The 17,170-nt window shown below is 46.9% G+C and overlaps 1 protein-coding gene across 1 annotated transcript; it reads right to left on the bottom strand.

Annotated features, from left to right (window-relative positions):
* Window positions 1-125: 125 nt before the first annotated feature.
* On the bottom strand, window positions 126-15,843 carry zcchc2 (zinc finger, CCHC domain containing 2). Its single transcript, XM_080489195.1, has 14 exons — window positions 15,038-15,843; window positions 11,245-11,365; window positions 11,073-11,143; window positions 8,749-8,820; window positions 8,464-8,564; window positions 7,679-7,782; window positions 6,525-6,587; window positions 4,058-4,112; window positions 3,863-3,977; window positions 3,717-3,784; window positions 3,554-3,636; window positions 3,347-3,457; window positions 1,948-3,258; window positions 126-541 (listed from the first exon to the last, which is right to left on the bottom strand). Exons 1-14 carry the CDS (start codon window positions 15,812-15,814, stop codon window positions 480-482), a joined length of 3,114 nt encoding a protein of 1,037 aa, XP_080345321.1. The 5' UTR covers window positions 15,815-15,843; the 3' UTR covers window positions 126-479.
* Between the last annotated feature and the right edge of the window lie 1,327 nt (window positions 15,844-17,170).

Genomic DNA, 17,170 nt, shown 5'->3' with positions numbered 1-17,170 from the left:
ACACACACACGAGAGGATCAAAGTAAAGCAGCGACGACCTTCAGAACGTCTCCAGACTCCACCACAACTTTTACATTCAAAAAGCCGACGGACACAAACCACATTCTTTCCTTTACAGCCGCGACGATTAAAAAGAAAAAAAAAAAAAGTTTAATCCCTCCGGAACAGTAACGACGAGGAGAAAGCATAAATACTTGTGGAGACGAATCTTTTTCATGTAAAAAAAAAAAAAACATCTCTTAGCCTCCTAATAATTAAGTAATAAGTTAATTGTTTTTCTGCTCTCAGTGCAAAAGTATCAAACAGGAAGTGAACAGGCACAAGAACTCAGTCGCAGCCCTTCGCAGCTCAAAGTCTCTTTTTGTTGGTTTCCTGAAGTTCAGAGGCTTCAGTGCAACACACACACACACCCTAACACACACACACACACAGTTGCCTGTAGAAGAACGGAGGACAGTGGAGCTCCTCTTTCTTCTTCTTCAGTCTCCATTGTCGAGAGCTTCTGGAACGTGAGACGCTGCGTACTTTAACCGGAAGCCACCTGATGGAGTAGAACAAGAAAGAAAAAGGATCAAACAGGTAGAAATGTTGTAACTTGTGTCCGTGTTTCACAAGAACTTTGTCTGCTGCACCAGGCTCTACCTTTAGACCAGTGAAAACGCTGTAGTTACCATGTGGGGCCACAAGGTGGCCCCGTGTGTGTTTCTGTAATAAAACCACACACTAACTAAAATTGGCTTCATGTTGAGATTATAGTTGTTTTATTTTCACAAAGACCCAAGAAAAACTTCAAAGATTAAATTTTAAGGTCACTATTCTACCGGTCCGGCCGACTCAAAATAAACTGTGTTTGAAACCCCAACAGCAGGTGGTGTAGTGGCTCATCAATAACTGATCAGCTCCCCCTAGTGGCCGGCCTGTGGCCACTGCACCACAAACCGTAATGACAGGCTTCATTACCAACTTCTAAAGGGAAACATGATGCAGAAACTTTGTTTCAAAAAAAAAAAAAAAAGTGCTTTAACTCAGTAGTTCTCCAGGTGGAGACCTGCAGTCCACAGGAGCTGGTAAAACAAACTGGAAAGGTCTCCGCACGCCGAGGTGTCGTCAAAACAAACAATTCTCTCTGTGGACTGAACTCTCAAACCTCCACGAATCCTGCAGCAGCAGATTCAAGTTCCTCTACCTGAAAGAAAATCTTTAAACTCTTCTTCCAATAAAGGTTGTGATTTCTGCAGAGAACAAATCAAAACTCAGAACATCTCCTCCCATTCCAACCTGCAGTTTTCTAAGTCCAGAAGTTTCCAGACAAACCATCAAACTGTTGATGTTTCCTGACTGACGCCATCTTGGGAAACCTGCCCCAAGGGATTCTGGGATATCAAAGATGGCGTGGCGGCAGCTCCAGCCAGAATATCAACAACTGACCGATTCAGGGTGAAAAACATCCAGACTGTCTCAAAGAAAAGAGTCCTGAAGCCTCGAGGAAAGTCTGAATGTAGTGAAAGTGATGGCTGATGGTTTTTCCAGGGAGAATCCAGATGTGGAGGGATCCACTGGACAAACGGGATCTCGCCTCAGGAATCTTCAGGAGTTTCTGTGACGCTGAGACGTCAACAAACCTGAGCATCATCTGAGAAACATAAACGCTGCAAATGCGTGTTTGAGTGTGACGAGGAATTTCCTTCAGGAAGGTTTTTATTAGAGGAACCGGATCCTACAATCTTTCTGTGTCGATTCTGGGAGGAACTTTAATTTATGTCTCAACTAAACGAGGAACTCCGGAGCTTCACTTGTTCACAATCAAGTCGCCCGACAGGAAAACGACCGTGTTTCTGCAGTAAACCGACTTTTTCCAAAATGTTTCCGGAACGCAAAAACTACGTTCTCCCCTCACAGCGTGGCGTCAGCCGGAGCGGGGGAGGGGGAGGGGGCGGGGTCACTGACCTTGCTGCGTGGAGTCGATGGCGGGCTGGTTGCAGTCCTGAGCGTAGTGTCCGCTCACGCCGCAGTTGTAGCACGACACGTTGCCGCTCTTCTTGTTGACGCCGCCCGAGCCCAGCGCCGCCGTGGTCAGCATGCCCAGTGGGTTCGGGTACACGTGCTGATAGACGCGCTGGCAGAAGTTGGCCGCCGGCGCCATCTGCTGCTGGAGGCTGTAGCAGGCGGCCGCCACGGCGGCGGCCTGCGTGCCCAGCATGTGCGACGGCACGTCGGCGTGGCTGTGCGGGTGGCCGTGCAGGTACGGCGGCGGGCCGGCGGGGAAGAAGGGGGACAGCGCAGTGGCGCCGTTGGCTTGGTGCGGGGGGTGGGCTGGGGTGAGGTAGCTGTTGCTGCCCAGGCTGGTGAGCTGGAAGAGCGGCGCCGGAACGCTGAAGACCTGCCGCGCCGCCGCCATCTGGTGGGCCGGGAAGAACAGCGGCGTCTGGCAGCTGGAGGCGGCGCTCGTGGCGCCGCGGCCGCCGCAGTTGTTGTGACAGCCGCAGATCCCGCAGCCCTGTTGGGGGGGTGTGGTGGTCTGCTGTGGGGGGGCTGCAGCGGCACCCCCACAGGAGGTGCTGCTGTTGCTGTACGAGGTGCAGTCGCTGTGCGCCGTGCTGTGGGTGAGGGCGGGGCTGGGGCTGGGGGCGGGGCCCGGGGTGTGCGTGGGCACAGCTGGAGGAACGGCTGCCTGGACGTGTCCCGGAGACGGGGCGGCACCGGCAGGGGGCAGGGTGTAGGGGGAAATCAGGCCGGATGGTAGCGGGATTCCAGGGTGTTTGGCGTGCGCCGTGTCCACGTGTGGCAGGGCGGCGGCAGCGGGGTCCGGGCAGGGCAGCAGGGAGGCCGCCATGCTGAGGCCCCTGACGGGGGCCTGGTGGGGGGGCGCCTCACCGGACCCCTGGCTCGTCTTGAACCTCTGAACCAGAACGCCGGGACTCCCTGCTGGGTGGAGGCCCAGCGGGGGAATCCCGAAGGTGGGAAGCCCCTCCCTCTTCTCCGGGTCGCCTGCAAGTCCAGGGCCCGGCATGGCGGGGGGCAACTGCATCGCCTGCGCTCCCGACAGCTTCCCCTCAGTGGCCATGCTCTGGGGGAGCCCGGAGGGGTCAGCGGCACCGTTGGGCAGAGCGTAGGGCGGAGGGTGCAGGAAGGAGAGCGGGGGGAACTCCGCCCCCGCCTCCGGACACAGCGCCTCCACCTGGCGTAGTGCCGCGTCGCCGTGGCGGGAGAAGAAGACGGGGGCTCCTTTGCTGCAGTCGTCGGAGTGGCTGTCGGTGTCTGAGGCGGGAAGACAAACACGAGCAGACCAGTTAAAATCAGAGCACCGCGTTCTTGGCGATGGGACTCCGACCAGAGAGGCTCCCACCTTTGTTGTTGTCGTCTTCGCTGTCCAGACTCTCGCGGTGCTGAGGGCTCGACGGGGAACTGTAGCTCTCTGACGACGTCTCGCCAAATGTGTCCGGGCCAGAACCCCCGTCTGCAACAACACCACCACCACCACCAGGGGGTGTAAACGGAGCCCGAGACTCTGATGGCTCAATGCCATCGATCTCGATAAACGGAAGAGTCTCACCTTTGCGGCGAGGCGGCAGCGGTGGGACCACAGAGCCGTTTGTGATTAAGGCGGCTCCTTTGATCTTCGTCTTCCCCTTTTCCCTGCAAGCAGAGAACCGTCAGGAACGTTCGTCAAAGAGACGAGAGGAACGGCTCCTGATGTGCTCGGTGGACCAACGTACCTGTCTGTGGGCGGGACTCTGCTCTTGCTTTTAGCAGCCGGGTGGAGCCGTTTGTCCGCCGCCAGGTGCTGCAAGAAACAAGTCCTTCTGTCAGAACGTAGTCCTGCGTCTAGGGAGGAAGAGGAAGGAGGACGAGCTCACTATACCTGCTCTGCTTCCTGGCTGCTCCTCAGTGCGCTGCTCTTCTTCCTCCTCTCTGCAGGACCGTTGAGCTCTGCAGCGAGGAGCCCCCGCCGCACGACCACCGGGGGGCTTTTGGCACTGGGGTGGGGGGGTCAGAACAGGTCAGCTTTGATCTGACTGAATCACTTTCATCAACTCTCACAGTGAAATTTACTCACGGTTGACATGGACTTTTGGACCCGTGCTTTTTCTTGTGTCCCTGAACGAACGACTCTGAATGAAACAGGAAACAAACAAGACGTTGGTGAAAATGATGAAGCTTTGTTCTCGTCTTCTCCTGAATGTAGATCAAAGCTTTCAGCTGTTTCGACTGTTAAAGATGCACCTTATAGAGAACAAACATGTTGGAAACAACTACAGTTTATAAATCTTCCTATATTTTTATAATCTGCGCTTCAGTTTTACTTGATCTGCTCAGACTCACTCTGCTGTTATTGTTTCAGCCTCTACACCAGGGGTGCCGGACCGGTGAAATAGTCCCATAATAATCCCCAAATAAGTTTCTTTGTTGTTGTGCCGAATACACCTGATAAAAATGTCAATATTTTCACACAAAAAAATGTCAATTGGTATGGAAAATTACTACAACTTCAACATGAAGCCAATATGAATTAAACTTTCTGGTGCAACAAAAAACCCGAAAAAATTTAATCGAAGTTTTCGTTGGAATTTTCTACCATTTTCTCAGTGTTTTAGTGGATCGGAGCCTTTAGATTTGGTTAATTTTTTACATTCCTCCTTCTTCCATGAAGTTCTTCAAGTCAAGGCCTTTATTTGTCATAATTACACACAGTACATCATGCTGTGAAATGTTTTTTAGTACTTGTTCCACAGTGAAACAACAGTTTTAACTGTAAGAGTGGAAAAGTAAAAATCCAAAACACACAATGATGCCAATAATAATGGAAATTAAAGAGCACAGGAGATAATATGTAGAAAACAAGCTGTCAAATAGTGCAAAAAATAATATAAGAAAAGCAATGAGAAAGCTCCTTCTTTGCCATCATCTTTTCTTGTCAGTTTTTAAACGTTATGTGCCTAAAGTTTTTTTTATAAGAGATGGTTCATAATAAATATGTTTCGAAAAATACAATCAAAACAGATGAAGTAAACTGTTAAAAGTACTTTAAATGGGCTCAGAAACTATTCTTTTGATATTTGATAAAAAAGGGATCTGATAAAAAGGAACAAGATGGTTTTATTAAAACACATTTCTCAGTGTCAAGAGAAACTAACTGAAATCATAAAAGCTTCTGTTATGACAGTTGCAGACTATATAAAAGGACTTTGGTTCGTTCTTTACGAAAACAGCCTCGTCACTCCTTATATGTCGACTGCTGTGGCTGGTGTCAAATTACAGACGCCAGAGGCTGCATATTAAAGAAAGCTGGTAAAATGATAAAAAGGGGCTTTAGGGGAAGTTGAAATAGAAATAGTCCAAAATAAATAATTTAAAACATTTTTAATTGCGTCATTATCTAAATCAGCATTAACGTTTCAGTTTGTGGACCTCAAACCGCCGACGGTCACCAAGCGACACAAAATATTACACAACAATGGAGGAGCCACAAAACGGCTCACGACAGAGTCGGGATCAAGAGACAAATGTCTACAACATTTCAGAATAAAAGAGGTTTTAAACACATTTCAGCTTTTGCAGCATTTTTATAAGCAGTTTGAGACATTTTAACCCTTTAATTTGGTCGTTTCTTTAGTATATTAAGCATTTAGCAATTTAAGTCCTGTTAAGCCCTTTTAGCCGTTTTCTTAATACACTCTGCTGGTGCTTTTAAAAGTTTGAGCTTTGTTTAGCCTTTTCAACAATCTTTGTTTAGTTGTTTAGAAATTCTAGCTGTTCAACAGGTTTAACTGTAATTATTGTAATTTTTTCTTCTTTTTTATGGGCGTGGATTATTTCCAGGTGCGCTCAGTCTGGATATTATCCTATTTTTTATGTATTTAGCTGAGGTTTGCTATATTAGAAATCTTAAGCTCCATCTGAGCTGTTCTATCATTTCTTTGGCAGTTTGTAGCATTTTTATTTTTAGCTTTCAACATAACTCTGGACCTTTCTCTCCGCGCATCAAACATTTCAGTGAACCAGCATCGTTGGAAGTGAAAGCAAATGAACGAAGCTCCATTTTCTTTATTTGGATCACGGTTCGTTTACCAAGCGGCCGCTTTGGAAACATTTAGGGAAAGACGACGTCACATTGGTCAGCTTTATTTCCAGGGCGATTTCAGGACATTTGTAGGACAGAGCAGAGTGTTTGTTTGTTTGTTTGTTTGTTGCGGGGCTGATGGAGGCTGTGTTGACTCCAGTCCAGCACATGATGGGGCAAATATAGCCGTGAAACATGAGGATTTGAAACGGACTCCGCCACTCCAAACCGCCTCCAAAAATAAATGGCAGTTAGCTTTCGGTGCATATAATGTAGCTTGATGGTGACTGGGTCACCCGGCGGTGTGTGTGTGTGTGTGTGTGTGTGTGTGTGTGTGTGTGTGTGTGTGTGTGTGTGTGTGTGTGTGTGTGTGTGTGTGTGTGTGTGTGTGTGTGCTGCAACGCCGGCTGGAGGGAAAATAAGAAGCAGAACTACAAAGAGAAGAGGGTCTGGTGAAGCCCACCTTCCTCCTGGCTGGAGGCGTCTGAGCAGTCCCCTTGGTAGGCCGGCGCCGGCTGGCAGTTACCTGAAACACAAACAAAAACAAAACAACGGTTTAGGCAGGATCATTCAACACGTTTCAAAACTTCACGGATCAGGTCACGAGCAGGTTCAGAAGACAACGTTCCTACGAACAAGGAATCACTGAAAACTTAACTTCTGGTGGAAGTATTTAAAAAAATAAAAATAAAAAAAAACGCTCCGTCGCCGTGGAGTCGGGCAAAAACTAAACTTCCTGGAAACGTGCCGACTACCGTCTCCATGGAAACGGCGGATTTGTGGTCTGACGTGCTAATAACCCACATAGTTTTGAGCATTTCCATGTAAACAGACATTGTTTTCAAAACGTTGCTGTGGAAACGCCAAACCGCTCTGAAACAGAAACGATGCGTTTTCACACTTGAAGCTTCAGATTTGCCTGAATTTGACTGAACTGACCAAATCTTCACATCTTTCACTAAAAAAAAACACTGAAATGATCGTGTTTGTTTTGTTAAAAAAAATTTTTTTACAAAGTAGTGATAAGATCGAAATGGAAATAAGAGTCAGTGAAGCAAGTCTTGAGAAAAACAAGTCCCGTTAGAAAATGTTGCAAAAATAAAAACAAGCTTTTCAGCAGGTTTTCTACTTTTAATTATTTAAAAAAATTAATAATTTGATACTTTTTCCATCAAATAATTTGTGTTACTATAATAGTTCTAACATGTTTCAATGAACTGAATATTAAATAAGTGGAAGCTAAAAAAAACGACACATTATTTATGGAGAATTGGTGAAATTTAACAAGTTCTAATTCTTCCCACTCCTTCTCAGACGCTGCTTATCTGATTATTAAATTGTTCTGCAGTAAATATTGACTGTTTGTGTGTCAGAATATCTTTGGTTTATCTGCTGTGCCGTGTGGACTGACTGAGCATGTCTGAAATAACATTTAAAAATGAGAAGAATTATAAAAAAGGACATTCATTTGAGGGAGAATCAACAAGTGTTGATAAAATGAATGGAAGAAAACGGGAGCCGGGAACGCTGCCGAAAGGAGGACGAGGAAGAGCAGGAGGAAGACGAGGGAGACAAGGGGGAGCAGGGTGGAGGAGCACGTGGTACACAGACACTCACATCTGCAGCAGGCAGGCTTGACTGAGTAGGACGAGTCACAGTTGAAGAAGCTGCAGACCTTCCGGGTCTTTCTGAAGAGTGGAGGAGCCGACAGGAAGCGTTCCCTGCGGAGCAACGTCACAAAAACACCGAGCTCAGCAGAACCGCCACAAGCAGCACCGCAAAACAACAACAGCTCGGACCTCGTTCACACGACAACACGACGTCCACTCGGCCTGCGATTTGATAAAAGATTTCAAAGTGAAGGAAGGAGAGAGTTTTGGAGCAGCAGAGGATGAAGAGCAGATAAGTTTCACTTTCTAGTTTGGCTTCACACTAAATGAAACTTCCTGCAGGGAGTTTCTGTTTGGATACCAGGAGAGAGAATCTCCTCCCTGCAGCTCAAACTGTTCAGGAACAACAGTCTGACCCCCCCCCCGCCCCCCCCCCCCCGAGTCACTGAATCAGAGCTGCAAACTCCAAAGAAGTGAAAAACACTGAACTTTATAAAACCTCTCTTACATTTTGTCCTGAAAGCAACGACTCAGCATTTTAATTAAGACAGATTTCCTGACTCATCACCTGGTTTCATCCCCACACATGAAGAGATTTTTACATTTCAGGAGGATTTGATCGTTTGACAAATGGACACGATATGAAAACACGATCATAATTATTATTAGTATGCACGGATTAAGAGAGGAACAAGGAACCCAGAACAAAACCTGGGAAGAGAGTTTTGGTTTATTTTACCCAGAACCCAGCAGGGACGAGACGTCGAGACTTTTTCACGGACTTAAAAGTACCTGAGGTGTTTCTCCACGTCGATGCTTTCATACTGGTCCCCCTGGTTCAGAAGCCTCAGGATGCTCTTCTCAAAAGACTCTGTGCACTGGTCCTTGGGAAGCTGCAGACATGTGAAGACCCGTCGTCAGGACGGCGGGACTCAGACGGTAGCGTCTACTGAAGCGCACATGCTAGCCCGCCGACGGGTCGCAGCACTGCGTGCTTTAACACGGCGGTAAACAGTCGATCGGTAAACACAACGGAGCTTGACGCGGGACTGAAAGGAGTCGCGAGAGACCACGAACCTTGAGGAGGAAGTTCTCCAGTTCCAGGTGGGTTTTGGTCACACTGCTGGAGGAGGAGTCGGACCACTTCACCTGCAGGAACAGAGACCTCCTGTCACTTCAGGTCAATCCAGACGGACTCGGTGTATTTTGAGCAGAACAACAATAGACATGCATTCATGCCGCCAAAACAGCAGATTTATAGAAATCAGAGGAAAGCCCGAGGTTCCCGTCGGCACACGGCGCGGCGTCTTTCCTGAGCGCTGTGATCTCACGGAACGTAAAGGAGAAGGTGTTTTTTTAAAGCGGAGCGATACGCTGAGCGATGCTCAGACGGTCCCGGTCGATGCTGGCGAAGTTCAGCTGACGACCACCTGATCGGTTGTTTTCAACACGTGGGTCTGAGCCGATTCAAAAAGTTTCACCAGGAAACAAAAGCATCAACAACCTAAACAGACCAGACGCTCAAACGTGGGAAGGTACCGTTTCATTAATGTGGTATTAAAGAACTGCGCCTTGGTGTGTCACAACCACATGGTCCTAATCAGCCTGCAGAGGAGAGGACAAACCTTCAGACCAAACAAAACGTTCTTTTGTTAAGTGAGCAGGCAAACAACCCGATGAATGAAACATGTGGCTTTCGTTCAAACGTCACAAAGCTCAGTTTGGAAAGAGTTTTTCTTTTTAAGCCATAAAGACCAAACAACAACAAAAAGATTACAAAAACCTGAAAGAAAAATCAAACTCAACTGAGATAAATAGAGAAATCAAACATTGAACTGCTGTCAGAAGAGTTAAATACAAGCAAACGTTCCAACAGCAGCTGAATTTAACAGGTTCAGATCAGTGGTTGATAAATCACTCAGATCAAGATAAATATGAGGATGAGTCCAGGTTGAACCTGCGATGGAAGGATATGATATGATGGGATGTTAAAACAAACTGTCAGCCTGTTGAGGGGCGACGGCCTCAAGAGAGAACGCAAAACCTTCGCTGCGCTTCGGGGGTTTGTTTACAAGACAACGCTGCTCAGTCACTGGAAATGCTTCCGTTTGACAACAGCTCCCAAAGTGGAACTTTTTGAAAACAGCAGAAGCTCTGCTGCTGGTCAGTGGTCAGCTTCAGGGAGGGCGTGTGTGTGTGTGTGTTTGTGTGACTGTTCTCAGACTACAACACCCCGAGGCCCCGTTTCCATGGCAACGTTTCAAAGGAAAACGCCAAAGTTCTGAAAACGACGGCGTGAGCATGTTGGGCCACTCGGCGGCGGTTGTTTTCGTAATGAAACAACACGCAGCAGAGAACAATACGCACCAGGCAGCTTTTTCCGAGTACTAGTCCTCTGTGCAGTATTGTACCCGATACCGGTACATTCCTGATTCAAAGCATCACGGGTGTTTTTGTGTTGCCATGAAAGCAGAAACGCCGTTTAGACGTCAAGAAGCAACTCTCCCAGGGAAGCAACCGGCAACTAACGAGACTTTTTAAAAGTCAAAAGGCAAGAAGAAAGAAAAAGTCCTGAAAACGGTGAGCGGCCTCAATCAAATGTCGTATTCTAAGAGTTTTCATTAGTCGTCTGTGTCACAGCGGAACAAGACGGCTGCACATTGACCAGGAGTCGATAAAGAACCGGCTTGATAAGCAATACCAAGATGTCTTATCAATCCTCATCCTCGGTCCCTTCCCCGTATCGTCTCGCCCTGATATGAGGTCGTTTTAGTCAAACCAGAGAGGAACTGGACGAGGTTATTCGGACCTGCGGGTCTCGACTGTTTAACTGAACTCTGCACTGAAAGCTCCGGGCCGAGAGGCATCCACCAGGGCTGCGGGATGGGCCCCCTCCCAAAGCCAAGACACACACAGGCTCTCCACCTCGCTGCCAACAGCTTCCTGTGTGTGTGTGTGTGTGTGTGTGTGTGTGTGTGTGTGTGTGTGTGTGTGTGTGTGTGTGTGTGTGTAGTCCAGCCGACAGAACAACACAAACAGCATGTGGAACAACAATAATCAGGGCAGCAACTGTTCCACGCTGGGATCAAACTGCAGGGAACTTCTGATTCATGGCCGCGTCACGTAATGAAGTAGAGCTGCCAGGGCGAAGCCAAACCACACGACACGCTTCGCGCGCTCCCCGGAGAGCATGAGACATGAAAAAGAGGGACGATGAAGGACGAAACGAGCCGTTTCCACTGCGACGGTTCCAGGTGAGAACCAGAACGGTCGTCTTGTTCCGTGAAACTTATAAAGGCTCAAAACACAAACAATAGACGGTGAATGAATTCTTCATTTCACCAGAGCTCGAGGTTCAGAACCGTTCCGCAGGAACTCGATGTTGTGGTGCCGTTACATACCTCGAACTTGTACTCCTTGTCCACTCTGGTCCGGGAGATGTGCGTGAGCACGATTCCTTCGATGTGCACCGCTGCAACAAAGCGACAAGAGACCCGGGGTCAGGACGTGTTACGGTTCCTCTTCGTCGTTGCTTTAAGACCTCTGCTCCGGCAGCAGACCCACGGGACTCACCTTCTCTCTGAGCTGCCCAGCGGCTGGACCGCCGGCTCTGACAGGGGGCGTGTGAGGCCGGACACTCCCCCAAACCCAGCGCCGGGGCGGGCAGGTAGTCTGCGCTCTGGCCAACCAGCTCCTGTGGAGGAAACACCAAGAGGTCAGACGAGCTCCCAACACGTCACACTACGACGGAACGGCCAACGATCCAGGACCGTGAAGGACCGGAGGATTCTCATCGACAGGAACTGAAACTTTTGAAACTGCGCTTGTGTGGCCAAGTGTTGTACGTTACTCAGAAAGACTTGTGCATGTCAAAAGAAATGAATATAAAATACTTTTTAAGAACCACCTTGACCCTAACAGGGCTCAACCATCGGGTACGAACAGGGAGATTTAAGCCCTGCTTACATTCCATCTTTCTGAAGACCGCTCCCAAGGTGGAACTTTTTGAAACACATCTCACGGTCTCCATGGAAACGGGGGAAATGAAACTTTTCTGAAGAGCTTGCTGTGTATCGTTCTCTGTGTGTTTCATTACAAAAAACAACCAGCAGGGCCGACTGGTGGCCTGGCATGCCAACTACATCGCTGTCAGAACGTCGCCGTGTAAACGCCACGCTTTTCTGAAACCAGAACGCAGAAACCCGATTGCGCCGGGCAAACGGGGCCTGAAAAGAGAGGCAGCGCCCGCTGCCCGCCTCCCTCCAACCGCAGCACGGTCCAGACAGGAGCTCTAAAAATGGAACGTGTGATTTCATTAAGTGGTTAATCTCTGCCAGGCCGGCCTCTGGCTCTGGATCACACAGCAGCAGCAGATGTTCTGTTCCTGACGGTACCAGGAGCCGCTGAGATAATAGAGTTACCATTTTTACTTCTATTTACGTGACACTGCAGGTCATCTGCAGAGATAAACTCAAGTGTCGGGAGGCGTTTTCTTGTTCTGAACCAAGGTGAGGGGAAGCGTAAGGACGTGTCAAAACCGATACAAGTATCAGGTCTGATACTACACAGAGTACTTGTACTCGTCCCCAGTGAAGAGGCTCGTTGGAGCATCCCGAACAGAAACTCTCTGCATGTGAGCTACTACACCGTGATACATTCAGAGAGGCTGGCCTGGGGGGGGGGTGGGGTGGGGTGGGGGTTCCCTCCGTGTTGGTACCAAACCCTGGAGAGGCGGAGCCACCGAGGAGCTTTACATTCCTGGCATGGCGGCAGATTACTTAGATAAGTGACGTTTCCATTTATACATATCTGCAGTTGGATAACCAAGAGTCGCAACATGTCCGACATGCTTTCTGCACAATGTGGAGAATCACGGGACAGAAAATGGACATTTCTCCTCAAAACACATGAAACGGGTCAAACTTGTGTGATGAAACTGGAGAGATTCGTCTCAAAATGCATCAATTTGTTGAGAAAATTTACTCTCAAACAACACTGGGTGATTAAAAACATGGAATCATAGAAGATATATATATATAGAATCTTTTCTTTAAGTATAATAATTAATAGAAGATGCAAATTAATCTATCGATGATTTATAAAATGTGTATTAATTTACCCGGACAGGAGAGTTTTTAACAGGAAGCATCAAAACCCTTGAATTAGATCTGAAACCTTCGCGTCTAAACAAAACAAGCGTCTTGTGATCAAACTTCGTCACAAGAAGCTCAGAAACACGTCGGTTCTTTAAAAGTAACGACCGACAAATAATCTGAATCCAAAGAAACTCGAAGCATTTGAAAAAAACTGACTGAAATTTGGATGCGACTTATGGAAGTGAGAACTTTAGAGAAGAACAGGAGACTTTTTGTTGTTTTGGACCATTTACCCGGTACCAGGGAATGTTAGAGAGGCGTCAAAAGTTAATGGACAATATTATGTATATTATATTAAGAGTATATTGATTTGATTGATTGGTAACGACCATGCGAGAACCATAGCAAAGGGCCACATGAACTTGGATGAGCCATTGTTGCTCTATGACACTTAAATAAAACTTATATATTTTAATTCTTCCGACGTAAAATACCAATATTGTGACATAACAACCGCTAAGTTGAGGTTTTACACAACCAGTACTGTGATAATGATCAATAACGTGAAGAAACGTCACCGTTTAGACGTTCCTGCCGGTGGAGGTGAAGGCCGCGCCGCCCGACGGTGCTCGGGTCCAACATGAGCTCCTCTTTAACCAAACGGGATTTTTAAGGCACCAGAACATTGATCCATAACCAGGAACAAGTCACACAGCTCGACGTGACCGCTTAAGGGAGAACCGGCGCAGATCAACCCTTGAAAGTCAATAAATTAAAACTGGAGACGTTTTATTCTGACGTCCAGTCGGAGCCGCCGGCCGGGATCGTCACCCACCAACTGAATCTGGCATTACGGGGTTTCCACAACGTTTATCGTTCAACTTTTTAGAACATTTTGGAAAAAAGAAACTGAATATTGGATGGTAAACATGAGCTGTAAACATGAGCTGTAAACATGAGCTGTAAACAACGGTAATAAACAATTTGTGGCTCTTCTGAACATTTAAACGCAAAGTTACTTTACACACATTTCATATTGTCTAACGTTTGAGCTCCACAAGTCAAGAAAGTTCTAGAATTTCTAAAACTGTAGGATCTTCAGATGCTAGAACTTTGTGGTTTATTAAATTCATAAAACTTAGTTCTTTTATTTTTTATTTTCTTGAATCTATGAAAGTTCTACAATCGGAGGGTTCCAGAGTTCTAGAATTAGAACGTTATACAATTTCTGGGTTCAGGAATGTCCATAAACTTCAGAAATCTGTAGGAGAATCTGAAAATTCTACAATTAATGGGTTCTAGGATGTCTACATCTTGCTAAACATTAAAAGTTCTGGAATCGGAACGTTCTACCGTCAGTTGGTTCTAGAATTTCTAATTCTGACATTTGCACATCTTGTACAATCTGGGAAAGTATTATACAAATAAAGAGTTATAGAATTTAGAAGGACTTCTGACATTTAAAAAATATAAAAAATCTGTGAAAGTTCTATAATTTCTGGATTCTAGAATGTCTACATCTTGTGCAATTTTTAAGAGTTTTAAGAATTTGTCGAATTCACAAGAACGTTAAAACGTTTTACAAGTTTTGGGTTCCAGGAATTCCGAGACTGAGACTTCTAGAGTTAAAAGTTCTAGAATTTCCGAGACTTTTGACTTTTTTTTTTTTTTTTTTTTTTTTTTTAAGAGTTCTCGAATTGGTTCTAGAATTGATAAGACTTCTGAAATCCTAAAAGGTTCTACATTTAGGCTCTAGAAATTCAGAGACTTGTGAGTTTTGAACGAGTGGGAGATGTTCTAGTGTTTTCATATATTTGAATCAAAAGACAACACCATGGAGGAAAAACTACTTTTTTAAAGGACCTGAGTCAAGGTTCTACAGCTGCGGTCCATTTCGTTGGTTCTGGGTGGAAACTGTACTCTGGCTCTCTTGGGAGAAAAGAACCGGGTCAGAACAGAACCGTGAGCACCCTGAAGGATCAATCAAACCTACATCGGGACGATCTGGTGTGGATCTTAGTAAAGACCGGGAGGAAACGGATTTTAATGGCCGGCTTAGGAAACCGATTCCCGGGGAGCTTCAGCGGAAACTCCCGGCTAACGGTCCCGTTAGCATTAGCATTAGCATTAGCATTAGCACGTCCGCTGGTGAGCAGAAGCAAAATGACCTTTTTGTTTATTTTCTACTTTAAAGTGGAGAATTAGCGTCCAGAACGTGAGTTTACCCTCCAGAGGAGCGGATTCCACACTCAGCCCGGAGCGGTGCTTACCGTCGGCTGGCCCGGGCTCCGGCCACGGCCCGCTCCCCGGCCCCGGCCCCTGCCCCGCTCCTCCTCCAGGGCCGGCTCCATCTTCTCCAGCAGCTCCCGGACCACCTCCCGCTGGTGGAAGTGGAAGGCCGGGTGCACCGAGGCCATGGTGAACAGCAGGGCCAGCTGCTCCAGGGCCCCGGCGGCCGGCTCCGGTACTGCCCCCGTCCCGCCGCCGTCCGGACACGGCGGGTGGAAGGAGAGGTGCTGCGGGTCCCTGAACGGGGGCAGCGGGTAGCTCTTGTAAAACAGGGCCGGGTCGACATGGCTCAGGATGCGGAACAGGATCCCGGCACACTCCCGGTTGTCGGAGTGGAGCAGCGACAGACACACCAGCAGCTTGGACCGCACCACCGGGTCCACCGCGTCCGTCAGCAGCCCCAGGTCGCTGGCGCTGTTCGCCCGGCACTCGAAGTCCCGCAGGACGTGGTAGTCCTTCCTGGCCAGGTCCTCCAGGTACGAGCCCAGGAAGCGGAGCTCCAGCGGCTGGCACATGTGCAGCAACCCGCACATGAACTCGATCCTCCGGGCCGGGTTAAGGTGGAGGCCGAACCACTCGAACACGCTCTCCTTGTCCAGCCGGGACGGACAGCCCGGAGCTCCGGGGGCCCGAGGCGGCTCCTCCTCCTGCTCCAGCCCGGGGACCCGCTGCTGCTGCGGCGGCTCCAGCGACACCCCCTCGGCCGTGCCGTCGCCTCTTTCCTCGCCTGTTCTCAGCGGAAGCTTCATCTTCAGCATCCTGGGCTCTTCAGAGAGGAAACATGGATCCAGAAGACATAATGATCCGGGGCGTCCGATGTTTTCGCTGTCAGCTAATCATCTGACGAGGCGATGCCGCTTCTTAACCCGTGAAGAGACACTCCTCTTCCGGCAGGGACCCTGTCCGGTCCCCGCGGTGCCGCCCCCGTGCGACCACAGCCGGGCACGACCGGCGCCCCTCCCTGGGGGTAGATTCTGTTAAACAACCGCAAGACAGTGATATAATCAATGAATGGATTTCTTTTTCTATTATTTTGAATAAAGGTACATGAAACTAGTTTTGAAACGCAAGTGAAACATAGAAATACAAATCTGCTGACAGATATTCACATCAACTTTCTGTATGTGAATACATAATAAACATTATTAATAAACATTATTTCTTTAACATTAACAGTAAGTCATTTACATAGATTTAAAAAAAACAAAAAAACAACTGGGCCCAGTATTCAGCTCTGAGGCACACCTCTCTGTTGGATTTGATTTGTTCCCATGTAAAACATGTTTAAACCTTAAAATACTTATGTGTTTTTTTTGTGCCATCTTAGTTGTTTTTAGGGTTTTTACCAATTGGCTTGTTTTAATTTAACTATGTTTAGTGTTGTAAGTCGTTGAAGCCTGTTAAATACATGTTCATGAAGAAATATCAAACATTTCACTTTCATTAAGAAAGAAAAACATAAAAATACACTTCTACGGAGAAAAAAAATTCAATTTATAAAAGGAAAATCAATTTGTTATCTGCTCTAAATGCTGTGATATTTCACACATTTAGAGTGATTGTGTGTATTATGTGGTGAATACTGAAATTCTTGCTATTTTTTTTTTTTTTAACCAAAAATGATCAATGAATATAAGATTATTAACACAATATTAAAATATGTCTTGTCTTTGTATATCTCTGCTGTGGCTGAATCCGAATCTTTCTGTGGGGATAAATAAATTCTCATCGATCCATCCATACTGTAATAGAATGATTCAGAGAAACAAAGACAGAATTGTTCAGGGTGGGAAACATTTCAGATGTCTAAGCAAAAGTGTGATTTCTGCAAAAAAAGAAATGTTAAGACTTTAGTTGCACTTTTTAATCTAAATTTTTATAAACTAATTGTAATATTTTGGCTTTCTATGCTCATAAATATCGCAGTCACACTAAAAAAAAAACAAATTGTTTTCTCAATTAATTTGGATAAATTTGTTGTTAAATATATATTTCTAAGTCGCTTGTGAGGCGTTGTCCTATAATCAGAATATTAAAGAAGTCCTAATGTAAGGTAATCAAACAAGTACCAAGTGCGGTTAAGATGACAGTAATCAGCATGATAACAGCCACAG

The sequence above is a fragment of the Lipophrys pholis genome, assembly GCF_963383615.2.
Source record: "Lipophrys pholis genome assembly, chromosome: 20".
Classification (NCBI taxonomy): domain Eukaryota; kingdom Metazoa; phylum Chordata; class Actinopteri; order Blenniiformes; family Blenniidae; genus Lipophrys; species Lipophrys pholis.
The sequence above is the reverse complement of the archived record's forward strand: the minus strand, read 5'-3'. Positions and strand labels throughout refer to the sequence as shown.